The sequence below is a fragment of the Vicugna pacos genome, chromosome 15, assembly GCF_048564905.1.
Source record: "Vicugna pacos chromosome 15, VicPac4, whole genome shotgun sequence".
NCBI classification, from domain to species: Eukaryota; Metazoa; Chordata; class Mammalia; order Artiodactyla; family Camelidae; genus Vicugna; species Vicugna pacos.
In genome coordinates, this window is record NC_133001.1 from 22,026,596 (window position 1) to 22,041,242 (window position 14,647).

Consider the following 14,647-nt stretch of genomic DNA (forward strand, 5'->3'; position numbering starts at 1 on the left):
CTGAAAAAAAGAGATGTCAGAATAATTAAGGTTCTGGATTCTACAACTGGTTGTTGTTGTACATCAGAGAGAGAACTTGGAGAATGGATGATGAGTTCCTTTGTTTGGACAAGTTCAATTTGAAGTGGTTTCTATATATTAAGAGGCAATGTCAAGTAGGCAGTTAGTTATCAGAGATTAGAGCTTAAAGATGCCATTTCAGTGTGTGTTGATGATAATTGAAATTTTTGAGCGGTTGTAAAAGAGCCTGGGAAGAGAGTGAAAAGAAAAGAGAGGACCAAGGAGCAAGAGCTGAGAAAATTACATTAGAAGAGCTAAGTGAGAATGGAAAGGTCAGAAAGATAACAAGAATTGAGGCAGAATTAAATAAGCCAAGGAGAGATCTTTCCAGAAGGAAGACTCAATTAGCAGTGTCAGTTGCTTTCTGGAGAGATGAGATGAGATGAGTTAATATGAGAACTAAACATGTTCCTTGAGGTTAGCTTGGAAGACAGGCCAGCAGACTACAGCTTGGGCTCAGGGTTTATTGGAACGCAGCCATACCCATCCCTCCATGACGCTGTCTCTGGCTGCTTTCATGCTGCTGTGGCAGAGATTAGTTGTTGTATCAGAAACTGTATGGCCAACTGTCTGACTCTTTACAGAAAAGGTTTGCTGCCCCCCAGAGCAAGTGTGTAATTCAAGAGTGTACAGAGGTCTAACTCATTGGGTGGTTAAGTTGTTGACCTTGTTGAGAGCAGTTTAAGTGGACAAAATAGACAGGTCTGGTAAGATTAAAATTGGAAACCGTCTATTAGATCAGTAAAATCAAAGTTCCAGTGCCCTTCTGAGACCTGTAAAGAGGAGCAGAGCACGGCGTGGATAAGAAGTCAGGTTGGAATTGAGGTAGGGTGAATGTTTGGGAAATAGGTTCAGGAATGTTCAGGAAAACAAAGTGTTTTGGCACTAATAGCTCTTTCCGTTAAAATGGAGTACCTTAAAAAGAGGTACCTATTGTAATCAGAGTTATTCTTATTAATTGAACTTCTGTGAGTAAAAAGTACACAGTATTATTAAACAACCTAGTTTTTATATACTTAGGGAAATACTTGGCATCCAGATTTAAAAGTTACTATTTTGAAAGTTATTCCAAACATTATGCCCTAAAATGCTAAGAATGGCACATTTCATAGCCTTTGTGCTTTTAGTAGAAGAGAATTAGAAGGGAAGCTATGTTCTTGAAAGCAACATCTATACATTTCTATAGTACCTTATTATTAGCCATTCTTTGACCTAACCCTTTGGTAAATGATTAGAGAAAATATTACTGTCAATTTAAATGTCAAGTTCAGGTTTCTAACAGTAGCATGTTAAATGTGTGAACCTATTTTACTAACCAGTACAAGCACTTAGATAATAAGTGTTTAGCAAATGTGAAACCACATGTAGGTGAGTTGGCCACAACTAAGCCATGCCTCTCATTTCTCACATTGATCTTTATTTTTTCCTGCAGGGTGCCTTGTATTGTCTCCTTGGAAATCACAGTGGTGTATGTTTGGCAAGCCTTCACGACTGGGACTGTATTGTACAGACTTGGCCAGCAATTGTTTCGTCTGGGCTTAGCCAAGCAATGTCCCTGGAAAAACCATCAATAGTGAGACTGTTTGATGATCTTGCAGAAAAGATTCATCGGCAATATGAAACAATTGGCTTGGACTTCACAGTAAGCACAGTCACTTTCTTAATTCAGATTTTAGTGGAAATACTGCCTTGTTAAAATGCTGTTTTTCAGTAATAATATTATGGGCATTTGATTCTTTTTTTTTTTCTCTGTTGAGCATCTGTTTTCTGTTTCCTTTCAGTATTTTTAGTGATCATTACTGTAGATGGCAGGTGGAGTAGAAAATTGGAGCATGGCCAGAAGAGAGATGGGTGGTTTCTACCAAGAAGCCACAAGTGTTATTTGTTGCATTTACCATTATTCTCTGTATGTCCATGGCCTCATTTTTCTAAGAGTGGATTATATTTTAGGAAGTTGATGATACTAGTCAGAGTCACAAAAGATTGACCACAAGATTCATAGTTTATAATGAAGAAAATTAAAATTGGATGATTTGACAAATGAAAAAGTAAACACTAGGTTCATTGGCGCTCAAATGGAGACAGATGATCATTGAAGAATTTTCAGATGCCTCTTGGCACACTCACTGGAATTTGGGATGTGTAGAAGAGGTGGGAGTGCAGTCGAATCCTCCTCTTCTTTAAAATGATTGTTTGACATCCACCCTTGGTTTTAAAAACAACTGCTCTAAATGTATTTCTTCTCTGCAAAACATAGTCTTGCTACTTGTAACTGTCATTAAATTATGCTTTCTTTAAAATTTTTTTTAAAATTGAGATGTAATTCATATGCAAAAAAGTTTACCTGTTTAACACAACACATGTGTGCTTAAAGTCACAATAGTATGTTCACAGGGTTGTAGAACCATCACTGGTCTAATTCTAGAACATTTCAATCACTCAAAAAGGAACTTTGTACCCAAGAATAATAGCTTCACATTCTCCCATACCCCTACCCGTTGGAAACCATTAATCTGCCTTCTTTCTCTGTGAATTTGCCTGTGATGGACATTTCATATAAATGAAGTTACACAGCATGTGGCCTTTTATATCTGGCTTCTTTCACTTGGCATAATGTTGTGAAGATTGACCCATGTTGTGGTATGAGTCAGTACTTCATTTTTTCCCCTGGCTTTTCTTTTTAATAAGATTCCAAAGTCGTGTACTGGAGTAGCAGAATTACTTCAACAATCAGAAAACCCCTCTATCAACCAGATAATGCCTAGCTCGGAAGAAATTAAAGAAGGACTTAAACGCCAACAAGTGAAGAATGCTGATTCCCTAAGGTAATTATGGGTGCCTATTCATCAAGACAGATAACGTTATCAATAGTAGGTTTTAAATATCTCAAAAATATAGATGCACTGTAACTACCTAATGAAATATATACATCGATTCTGAAAAACTACCCAAATATTAGGAGATAATTATTGTGAAGACCCCTGGATCGTCACTTTTAGCTCTGGGGGTGGAAAACACCATCTTAAAATGAAAGCTATCTTAATATCGTATCTTCTTGCAACATGAATTCACTCTCTTTTTTAGTATACATATTCCACTCATTAAACCTTAAATTCAAGTTCAACACATGTATCTCTTCATAGCTTTTTGATCAAATTTATACAAATTTGACATTAGGATATTAGTAAACTGTTTTTAGATTTTTAGAAGCTAAGCATGACAGTGCTTCAATGATAACACTCAAGCAAGAGCCTTCCTAACTTTTTTTTTGCCCTATGACTAAGCTTATTAATTTTTTTCTAATATTTCCATATACATAATAAGCTTTGACAGCTAGCTCATGTACATTTGGAGGGCTGTACAGGTAGACCACTCCTAACTGATGGACTTCCTTTTGAATGCCCACACAGAAGCAGTTGAGTTGCTCAGTGTACCTAGCACTGTTTTTGGTTTTCTCTCTGCCCCTCATGTTCTTTTCCTGGTGTCTCTGTTTACCCTTTCACTCTGACTGACTTCTCGCTAGCCCTTTATAGTCTGGTGATGAGAAGTATGTATAAGGAGGGTGAATTTGGCCAGAATTTGAATTTATATTACATTATTTGATATCTTAGTGTATATTAAAACAGTACCTCACCTGAATGTTTTTTTTTTTAAAGGAACTATGAAAATTTGGTAAATGCTTTGCTAGATGGTGTGGAGCAGAGAAATTTGTAAGTGCAAGAAAATTTTATGTTAATTCTCAAAGGTTTTCAATATTATAAGAGGTCTCTACTCTGAAGGCCTTGAATGACTGTCACAAAAAACTAGTCTGATTCATGAATTCAGAAAAACTAAAGAGGGAAAGTTTGAGGCTAATGATAGTAGCGGTATTTTTCAGTATACCTATTTTGATTCTTGGGAAACTTAAAATTATAATGTTTCAAATACATTTTAAAAAAAAATGGTTTTATGAGTGTTGTGATTTTCTTCCTCCTCTTTTCTTTTCAGGCCCTGGAAATTTGAACACATAGGCATTGGGCTTCTGTCTCTACTCTTGAGAGATGACCGAGTGTTACCTCTTCGTGCCATACGTTTTTTTGTTGAGAATCTCAACCATGATGCAATTGTAGTTCGAAAGGTGAATACTTTATTTTAGCTATACTGTTAGGTTTGAGACTTTGTTACCTCATCTAATACCTTGAAGTGTGTTGATTTGAAATCTACCTCCATTGGTTCTGAGATGATAATAATTCATCCAACAAATGTATGAGGACATGTTCAAGCGCTGTGCATTCCAACACTGGGGATATAACAGGGAACACATTTATAGGTTAATGGGAAAGACTGACTTTGAAAAATTAAATTTGAAGGCATGAAGTGTTACTTGCAAGGTATTAGAGGTGGGTGCAAGGAGGGGTTGACCTGGCCTCGTGCAGTGGAAGAAAGACCCTTAAGAAGAAATGTTTAGGCTGAGAAATGAAGAATGCACAGATGGTGTTTTAATAAAGAAAGGATCAAAGTTTTTTAGGCAGAAACCAGCATGGATGGTTCAAGAGTAAGAACCACACATGACTAAGTCCAAGTCAGAGCTGGTGCTCATGTGGCTGTGCCAACAGATTTCAGTGCAGAAGGTATTTCTTTGCATTTGAAAGAAACAAAACCCAGCTTTTGCTTCTGCCTTCAGATAAGGGCTGGCAACCAACCATTTAAGAGATTTAAAAATTTGATGCAGATACCTTACCTGTTTCTTTTCTAGATGGCGATCTCAGCTGTTGCTGGTATTCTTAAGCAGCTAAAAAGAACCCACAAAAAGCTGACCATCAACCCCTATGATATCAGTAAGTGCTACCAAGTTAATTAATAATGCTTCTCAAACTCGGAAAGTTTCTTTGAAATGTATAAATTACAGTTCTTGATCCCAAGTATTTTTCTATACAAAGTGTAGAAGTATAGAAAGATTTTAATACAAATTATGAATTAATATTATAAAGAGAAAACAGTTGACTTAGTAAAAACTAGTCTTTAACAAGTATTTATGAAAGTAGACTGACCTTTTTGTCTTCATAATACAGAGTACATGTACCTTTCACACACCCTGGGCACACATGTCATCTACTTATTTTTTACTCCCCAACTAAGCAGTTATACTAGTTTTTCATCAAATTATTTCAGTGACTTAAAATGCCATTACCATGAATTCATCAGTATGTCGAGTCTTTCTTTCTGGGTGGTAGGATTAGGGGCAAGGTTAGTTTTCTTTTTTATACCTTACTGTATTATCAGACTCTTGGAATCTCATATAATCAGAAAAAATTAATAAAATAATTTGATTCTGGAGGGGGAAAAGTGTCATTTTTATTCCTTTAGCTATCAAACCTTTTTATCTCTGATAACTTCTGTGATATTCAAATAGCTGTCTTCAATTCTCCCTCACCCCACCTTTGGTAGGGGAATATAGCTATACACCACTTTATTTTAGAACACTATAAAATGGTGTTAACTAAATGTGGGAAGGACTTTCACTATACTCCCTGCTACTGATCTTGTTTTATCCTCACTTGAAACACATGTTTGTAGGTCCCACGTTAAATTAATATTTAATGGTTCCAAAAAACAAGTGTGTGTATGAGCATGTGTGGATGGGGACAGAGAGAGAATGTCACATAGTGTGTACACATAGTAAAATGTTAAGATTTGAGGCATCAGGGTGAAGAATATGTGGGAATTCTTTAATTTTTATTAAAATATTTTAATAAAATTAATTTTTTTTATTTTTGGTAAAAGGAATAAAGTGTGGATCAGACTTGATTTTCTCCCCTCAAATAACTATCCCATCACCATTTAGTGGATAATCCCTTCTTTTCCCCTCTGATTTGAAATGCCTCATGTATCTGTGGTCTTGTCTTCAGCAAATTATTTAATAGAGTCTTGTTATGAAGAAAAAGTCACACCAGCACTATTGATTGAAAGTTGAGAATAATCATTGCTAGTTATTTTGAAGTTCATCAAATGTAATTGTCTTTTCCTTAGGTGGATATCCTAAACCCACCCAGATCCTTGCTGGTGATAGGCCTGATAATCATTGGTTGCATTATGATAGCAGTAGCATACCAAGAACTAAAAAAGAATGGGAGTCAAGTTGCTTTGTGGAAAAAACTCACTGGGGATACTATACCTGGCCACAGTAAGTTGCAGTTTGCTTTGCACCTTATTATTAAACAGCTTATCTTTGATATAATTTGTTTTATCATCTAAATTTTTGGGGAGCTTCAGAAGCAGTTGAATTGGTTAGAGATACTCTCTCACCAAAAATCCTCAATCTCTAGCTTTTTTCCTCTTCCCTCTTCCTCTTTTTGTTTTGCTCCTGCCATCTTTAAGGCGGAAGGCTGTGATGTACTTGTAATCCCAAACTTAATGTCTAATTAGAGTTCATTAAAAGTGCTTTCTAATGCTTTCTATCAATGAAGCTCTAATACTTTTTCCTGTGTGTATTACAAATATAATCTCTTGCTTTATAGGAATATGGTTGTTTACGCTGGTGTGGAAGAGCAACCTAAGCTTGGCAGAAGCAGGGAAGATTTGACAGAGGTAAGCATTTTTCATTTCACTACATATAGACACTTACCTGGTTCAAATGCATCTTCCTTTTGGCTACTGATTTATTTGGAACTCAGTTCATGTTTCTCCCCCCAATTTGTGTATTGCAGTATGTAGCACAGTAAATGTTGATGCATGTGTACTGCCTTACTCCCCTCCTTAACCCTCCTCCCTTCTGTTAGGACCAGTTGGCACAATCTTTGTATCTAAGGTTACTCTCAGGTTACTACCTGCTTAGCGCTCACTTGGGTACTGGCTTTTAGTTTTTTTTAATTGCATATAAATGATGAATACTCAATAGATGTTTGTAGATTTAAGTCGAAACTTCTTAGTCTTTTTTTATCATCTTGAAAGTTGATGAAGGGCTTTTAAGCTTATGTCTTCCTCAATCAAGTTAATGTTGTTATAGCTTTCATTTTCTAATTCTGAACAAAGTTTATCTTTTAGCTTCTGATGTTTTACAAGTAGAAAAATAATTTGCTGGGGTTTCATTTGCAGTTTGGAGGATTTTCCTAAATTGCTCAGAAATTGGCACAAAAGCATTAAGTAAGTCTTCATTTCTCAAGCAGAACCTTTTTGGTTTTATTTATTTCACAGTTTGAGAAATGGAATCTGAACTCAAAGAGCTAAAGGAAAACTTTTAGCTATTCTTACAGAAATAGCATTTTCAAGAGGCAGTATTATTTTGGTTCCAGAAAGCCTCTACGAAAACTAAAAATTCTTTTGAACAAAAACAACAATCTGCTGTTGAATATCAAAACTTTACAGTTGAATTTTAATGTTTTCAGAATCATGTTTTTAAGTAGATTTTAATCCCTGAATGGTCTTCTTTTTTTTTTAACTTTATAGGCAGAACAGATTATATTTGATCATTTTTCTGATCCGAAATTTGTTGAACAGTTAATTACTTTTCTGTCTTTAGAAGACAGAAAAGGGAAAGATAAATTTAATCCTCGACGGTTTTGCCTCTTTAAGGTAACTATTATATATCTTCTTCATAAACGTAGTGACTGTCAATTTCCAGGTTCATAAGTTTTAAAGTATTTGATTAAAGTTGAGTTTAGTTATCTGTTATCTTCATCTAAAATGGCTCTGAAAGTAATACCAATCATATTTATCTTGGCTTAAGGTCTAGGACTCACAAAAAAAAAAAGCAAGCTTTTTAGTATTTATCTTTAATATTTGTAATTAGCAGTAGAAGCAAAAAGCCAAAATCCACAAGACTATATGCATTTGATGTTTATTTGGTATTTTTGAGGTGTGTGTGATACTTTTAAGGTCAGAAAGATTTTAAATTTGTATTTCACTGATTATATTTAAAGTGACATGTTACATAACAGTATTTTTACCATTTTAACTTATAGACATTGTTAAAGCAGTTCTAAAGGGGGAGAATATGGAGTTTTTAAGCACAATAGTAAGGTAGTAAACAAATACAAGCATGTTGTAAAGGATATGCTAGTCATTTGAGTACTGAAGAACTTTCTGTTGTTGTTGTTTGTTTGTTTAGGGTATATTCAGAAATTTTGATGATGCCTTTCTACCAGTTCTGAAGCCCCATTTAGAACGTTTGGTTGCAGATTCACATGAAAGCACCCAGCGATGTGTTGCAGAAATTATAGCTGGTTTAATCAGAGGCTCTAAGCATTGGACATTTGAAAAGGTGAGGCATTTGTGCACATTCCCTCTTAGAGCTGCATTATCCATTTATGTAGCAATTCCCAATGCATTAGATATTAGCACCTAGAATATGAAATGTTCACTTCCATGTTGCTTTTGAGTATAGGTCACAAAATAGTGGTCTGTGGGTGGCGTTGAATGTCTTTTAAAATTTTTATTATTTTCCATCCAAATATATCATGTAAAGAGTATTTCAGTTTCTCTTGAAAAACAGAAAGATCCTGGAACACTGGTACCACATCGCTGCACTGTATCAGTTGGCTCGTGAAGCTCTGTCTAGCTCCTCATTAAATCTTTTCTCTTAAGCTTCTGTGCTCATCTGCACTACCCATTTGGTAGATAGCTGGGTTTGACAGCCTTTTTTTGAGTATCCTGCTTTTAATTGTAAGATTAAGTTTTACATACCCACCCTGAGGTTAATTTCTTAGCAAAATGCCCTAGATTAAAAATAACCTGGAAAATGTAAGGAAGGCCTGAATGGTAGACTACCATTTCTTCAAAGAAAGGACACAGATATTGTTTCTGGCAAACTTAGTTGCACATACTTTTAGGAGGACTGTGAACACTTTTTAATATATTAACGTAGTTATACATATTCGAATCACTTATTAAATAAAAGTTTTTGTTAGTTTGTAGTACTGCCTTTTTCCTGCTCACATATAAGGAACAGTTTTATTTAAACATGTCATACATATCATTGTCATCCTGTCTCTGTCATTTTTGAGTTAGCCCTTCTCCAGAACACATCCCCTTTCCTTATTAGTTGTTGATGACATACCTTTTTTTTTTTCCTTCTTTTTAATCAATGCCTAGTGCTACCATTGGAAGTTTTATCCCAAGCCCTCCCTCCCCATTTGTCCTGTCTAGGTCCTTTTGACTAAAGTACAGTCCCTGGACCTACAGTATGGGCATCACTTGGGAGCTTGCTAGGCAGGTAGGATCGCAGGTCCTGCCCCGAGCTAATGAGTCAGAATCTTCATTTTTATCAAAATCTCAAGGTGATTTGTATTCTCATTAAACTGTGAGAAGCATCTGTACACATAATCTCACAACCTCTATACAACTGAACACTTTTTAAAGGCTATTTATAGTCATCTAAAACTTGGAATTTGAAGATTATACTTCAGGCTACTCTTGGATTGTACTGAAATAGCATTGTTTTCTATATTAGGATTCAGTCAAGTGACCTTCATGAGCATGCAAAATAGAGGTGACTGAGGTTTTGTTTCAGCCCAGTGTACTGAGTTATTCAAAAATTTAAAAAGAACTTTTCAACAGTATGAGAGATTTTGTAAGGAACCATATAAAGTGTCTCCTCTTTTCTGAAAATTTTTTTTGGAAAATAAAATTCACCTTATACCTGGGTATGTATGATGGTAATACAGTGAAGTTACTTTCTGAAGATTATTTGGGTATTCTAAAAATAATTTGAATGAAGTAACAATTTGTGTGTTTGTATATGTGTGTTTGCAGGAAAGGATTGTTGAAGAAAAATGTTCTGAGTATCATTAATGTTTTCCCACGTATTTTATTTTGAGTAGGTGGAGAAGCTTTGGGAACTTCTGTGTCCTCTGCTTAGGACGGCGTTGTCCAACATTACAGTAGAAACGTACAATGACTGGGGAACTTGTATAGCAACGTCCTGTGTGAGTTCTCCTGCTCCCTTTTGAGTCTAACTGACCTGGTCAAACTCGTTCATACCCCATCTCAAAATGTGTAAAATCTCATTATACTTCTTGAATCTTAAAATTTTATCATCTTACATAATTGGCTATGGTTATGTATAACCTTTCAAGTAAGCCTTAAGTGATAACTCTTAAGTGATTATTGTACCTTCTCTGCCGTGGTAATGCATTTTTAGATTAAGTGACAAGTCAGATCATATGTCTGGAAATGTAACTTCCTCTACATATAGATGTAACAGAAGATACAAAGCTATGGGTGTTATTTTTGACACCAAATATGTCCAGAGCAGTTATACTTTGATTTAAAGACAGTCCATTTACCTAACAACAGTTTTGTCACTGTTAGTCTTTCTGACATAAGCTATGATGAAACATTTGGATTTAACTCACCTATGGGTTTTAGTTTGATTTTCTGTCTTTGCAGTTAGATTTAATTGCAGAATTGTGGGACCCCTGTTTTAATTGTTACTTTATATTTTCAACACAGGAAAGCAGAGATCCCCGGAAACTTCACTGGCTTTTTGAATTGCTGTTGGAATCCCCTCTGAGTGGTGAAGGAGGATCCTTTGTAGATGCATGGTAAATAAGAAGGAGACTTACGAGGTTCAAATAAGATTTTCCAACAGAAGATAACATCTTTGTTCTTGATGTATGAGTGGAAGTGAACTGTCTACAGTCCTATAGGCTAGATAATGTAACTAGTTTCTTTTGGGAGATAACGTGATCCAATTCAATACAACATATGATCCTAAGTAGAGATTACTCAGTTGAGAACAAGTAGGAGAAATAGAGGCAGCCTAAGCAACTCAGATATAAAGCAGAGCCAGCCTTCTCTGCTGCCACATCTTTGGTATCAGGACTGCATTTTTGTACCATGACTGTATTAATAACTTTTTTTCACATGCTCTTCTTTTCATTCTTTCCTACTAGGAAAGAAGATAGTAATCCTTTTAAGGAAAAATATACTTGATAGGGCATAAGGAGCTGGAAAAAAATTACTGGACAAGAGCAAGAAATCTAGATAATCCTGTTAATGAGAAGAATAATTTATTATTATTAATATTAACTTGTGAGGAAACTTCCCATGCTTAGAGATTAACTCAACGAATATTCTAAAGTCAGCATTTCTTTTGATTATATAGTAATGGAGATGAAATGAGAACATGGAGAAAAGTGATTTAGCAAAAATAATGCTATCTTCATAATGATGCTGTTTTAAATTGTTGATTTGAAAATGAAACAATTTTCAGTGGAACACAGGGATTAATCTCTCCTGTCAATATGTAAAAGCAGAGAAGGGCTCTCACCCAACTCTCCTGTGCTTTAATTTTAGTCGACTCTATGTTCTGCAAGGTGGCCTTGCCCAGCAAGAGTGGAGAGTGCCTGAGCTGTTGCACAGACTACTGAAGTACTTGGAACCCAAACTCACCCAGGTTTACAAAAATGTCAGGGAAAGAATAGGGAGGTGGGTATTGTTTTCTCTGTTGTATGGTATACCTCTTGAGTTATTTTTATTAACTTTAACGTCTCATAGTACATGCTGGTTATGTTACTGTCAAGTTTCACGATGTCCTCTTCTTCGAGTTTTGTTTTATATTGTGTTACGGGACATTAAACAAGAGGCTCTGAATGTGAGGTAGGATGGCAGTGCGCTCACAAGCCAGTGGTGAGCAGTTGCCACACTCAGAATTGTAGGCCCAGGCTCCAGACCCTCTCCAGGAATTGTCTTGGGAACTTTTACCTTAGTTGGGTTATACTTTTGAACCTTTAGTTTTATTGATAGTGTGGAATCCCTTCTTACTATATGTATTTTATTTTACAGTGTGCTGACCTATATATTCATGATAGATGTTTCTTTGCCAAACACTGCACCAACAGCATCCCCTCGTGTCCCTGAGTTTACTGCTAGAATTCTAGAGAAATTGAAACCCCTCATGGATGTGGATGAAGAAATTCAGAACCATGTTATGGAAGAAAATGGAATTGGTGAAGAAGATGAACGAACCCAGGGCATTAAACTCTTAAAAACTAGTGAGTGGCTAAAATTAGTAGAAACTCCCTATAAAAACAGATGTTTTAGATTATCCTATTGACTTTTCTCTCCCTTTTTAAAAATTATGGTAAAATGTACATAATATAAAATTTACAGTTGAGTGGCATAAAATACATTCACATTGTTGTGCAACCGTTTTTTTCATCCATCTTTAGTATTCTTTTCATCTTGCAAATAGTAACTCCTTATTCTCCTGTCCCCCAACCCCTGGCAACCACCATTTTACTTTCTATCTCTATAAATTTGCCTATTCTAGGTACTCCATACAAGTATAATTATACATTTGTCCTTTTATGTTTGGCTTTTTCCCTTGGTGTACTGTTTTCAGTATTCATCCATTCGTCTGTTGATGGACATTTAGGTCGTTTGCACCTCTTGATTATTGTGAATAATACTGCTGTGAGCATTAATGAAGAAGTATGTCTGAATCTGTGCTTTCAGTTCTTTTGGGAATCGAAAGCAGAATTGCTAGACCATATGGTAATTCTATGTTTAATTTTTTGAGGAGCCACCAAGCTGTTTTCCATAGTGGCCCACACCATTTTATGTTCCAAGCAGCATTGCAAAGGGGTTCCAACTTTTCCACACCCTTACTAACATTTGTTTTTTGTGTTTATGACTATAGCTATCCTAGTAGATAAGAAGAAGGTATCTCATGGTTTAGATTTGCATTTCCCTAAGGATTAATGGTTGAACATCTTTTCATTTGCTTATTTTCCATTTTTGTTTCTTCTTTGGAGAAATGTCTATTCAAGTTCTTTGCCCATCTTTGAATTAGGTTGTCATTGTTGAGTTGTAGTTCTTCTTATATTCTGGATATCAATCCCTTATCTTTGTTTTGTTTGCTTTTGATTGCCAAATGCAGTGTCACAAAGTTTTTGTCATAAGTTTTCTTCTAAGAGTTTCACGGTTTTAGGTCCTACATTTTGGTTTTGGTCTTCAGCCCTCTTTGAGTTAATTTTTGTACATGGTATGAGATCAGGGTCCAGCTTTATTCTTTTGCTCATGATACGCAGTTTCCCAGCACCATTTATTGAAAAGACTCATTTTTCCATTGAATAGTCTTGGCACTCTTGTTGAAAATTAATTAGCCATGTGTGAGGGCTTATTTCTGGGCTCTCTGGCCTATTCAGTTCAGTTCAGTGTGTCTGTCTGTCCTAATGTCAGTACCACACTGTTTTGATTACTATAGTAGAAGCATGAGTCCTCTAACTTTGTTCTTTTTCAAAATTGTCTTGGTTATTGGGAGTTTCCCACTGTTTTTATATCTAAAAATTTTTTTTTCAAGAATTCTGTATGTAAACAACTAACTTAGTCATCTGTTTTGCTTGCTAAGATTTTCAAAGTCTAGATTTAATTTGTACTTGGTGTGGGTGTTTATAAACTGTTAATAATTTGCTGACTCATTCTTTGAAAGTGGCTTCAGTCCCCTAGATTGGTTGATACCCTTTGTTATGGGTCCTGTCACACTGCTGATCAAATCTATGAAGTAACACAAAAGATCTCTTTCTTTACATTGAAGAGATAATCAGAGTGGCTGTCTGACACTAGCATTGTAGAATTATTTTACTTTGTAGTGTCTAACTGGATAGCAAAGACTGGCTCTTTGTGTTTGTTTCCATTTAGTATTGAAATGGCTGATGGCAAGTGCAGGAAGATCCTTCTCTACAGCAGTCACAGAACAACTGCAGCTTCTACCTTTGTTTTTTAAGGTGAGTTTATGGCTGAAATTAAGAATGTCTCCAATATGAAAAGGAATATATGTATGTATATATATGACTGAAACGTTATGCTGCACACCAGAAATTGACACGACATTGTAAACTGACTATACTTCAATTTTTTAAAAAAGAGGAAAAAAAGAATACATTCCCTTTTGACCTTCAAAAGGAATTTATAATTACCATCAGATGGTTGTTAGGTTTTCAGGCGGTGTATGATTTGGTTCGGTCTCTAAGAATTAGAATAGTCACAGGAAAGTTATTAGGTAATAGTGGCTTAATATTTGTTGACATAATCTTTTTAATATTAGATAAGAATAGGATCTTAGTTAAGTAAAAAATTTACAGATTAAACATTGTTTCAATAATGACCAGTTTCCAAGCAATAGTTGAGGAAAATACTGATAGCTTAAGGAAAAAAGCCTCAGAGACATTTTTGAATATAAATCTGAGGGTCAAAATGCTCAGGATACTTTATTTTACAGTGTTAAATGGCACTATAACTGGTTCTAACAAATATCTGTAGGAAGTAACTTGTCTCTGGTAATCATACCATGACACTGAAATTTTATTTGATAAAAGGTATAATCTGAGGCAGTTTTAATTACTCGTCTAGTCAGAGGATGAAGTTAATGAACTAAGGTTGATGTATTAGTTTCAGAGATGACCGTTTGTAGTCATGTTGTGGTTTGTTGTGATTAGGAAAACAGTCCAGTCTTACTGGGAGGTGGGAAGGCTTGGCACAGTCACCACTGCTGCTTGACAATTGTCAGTCGGTATAGTTGTTATCGTTCAAGCAGGGGGCCTCGTCGCTATTTATTAGCGAATGGTGTGCTCAACTTTTGATCAGCCATGGAATACTTTGTCTTTAC

General features: G+C 35.5%; 1 protein-coding gene across 2 annotated transcripts in view; it reads left to right on the top strand.

Moving 5' to 3' along the window:
- PSME4 (proteasome activator subunit 4) overlaps positions 1 to 14,647 on the top strand; it is an 85,093-nt gene that overhangs the window by 56,070 nt on the left and 14,376 nt on the right. For both annotated transcript variants that reach the window (XM_072937751.1, XM_006211270.4), the window contains 14 exons: positions 1,493 to 1,702; positions 2,749 to 2,885; positions 3,717 to 3,770; positions 4,048 to 4,177; positions 4,796 to 4,877; positions 6,070 to 6,223; positions 6,558 to 6,627; positions 7,486 to 7,611; positions 8,147 to 8,299; positions 9,858 to 9,962; positions 10,489 to 10,580; positions 11,335 to 11,466; positions 11,824 to 12,032; positions 13,681 to 13,766. In XM_072937751.1, coding sequence (XP_072793852.1) covers positions 1,493 to 1,702; positions 2,749 to 2,885; positions 3,717 to 3,770; positions 4,048 to 4,177; positions 4,796 to 4,877; positions 6,070 to 6,223; positions 6,558 to 6,627; positions 7,486 to 7,611; positions 8,147 to 8,299; positions 9,858 to 9,962; positions 10,489 to 10,580; positions 11,335 to 11,466; positions 11,824 to 12,032; positions 13,681 to 13,766 — 1,740 coding nt within the window. The remainder of the gene's footprint in view (positions 1 to 1,492; positions 1,703 to 2,748; positions 2,886 to 3,716; positions 3,771 to 4,047; positions 4,178 to 4,795; positions 4,878 to 6,069; positions 6,224 to 6,557; positions 6,628 to 7,485; positions 7,612 to 8,146; positions 8,300 to 9,857; positions 9,963 to 10,488; positions 10,581 to 11,334; positions 11,467 to 11,823; positions 12,033 to 13,680; positions 13,767 to 14,647) is intronic.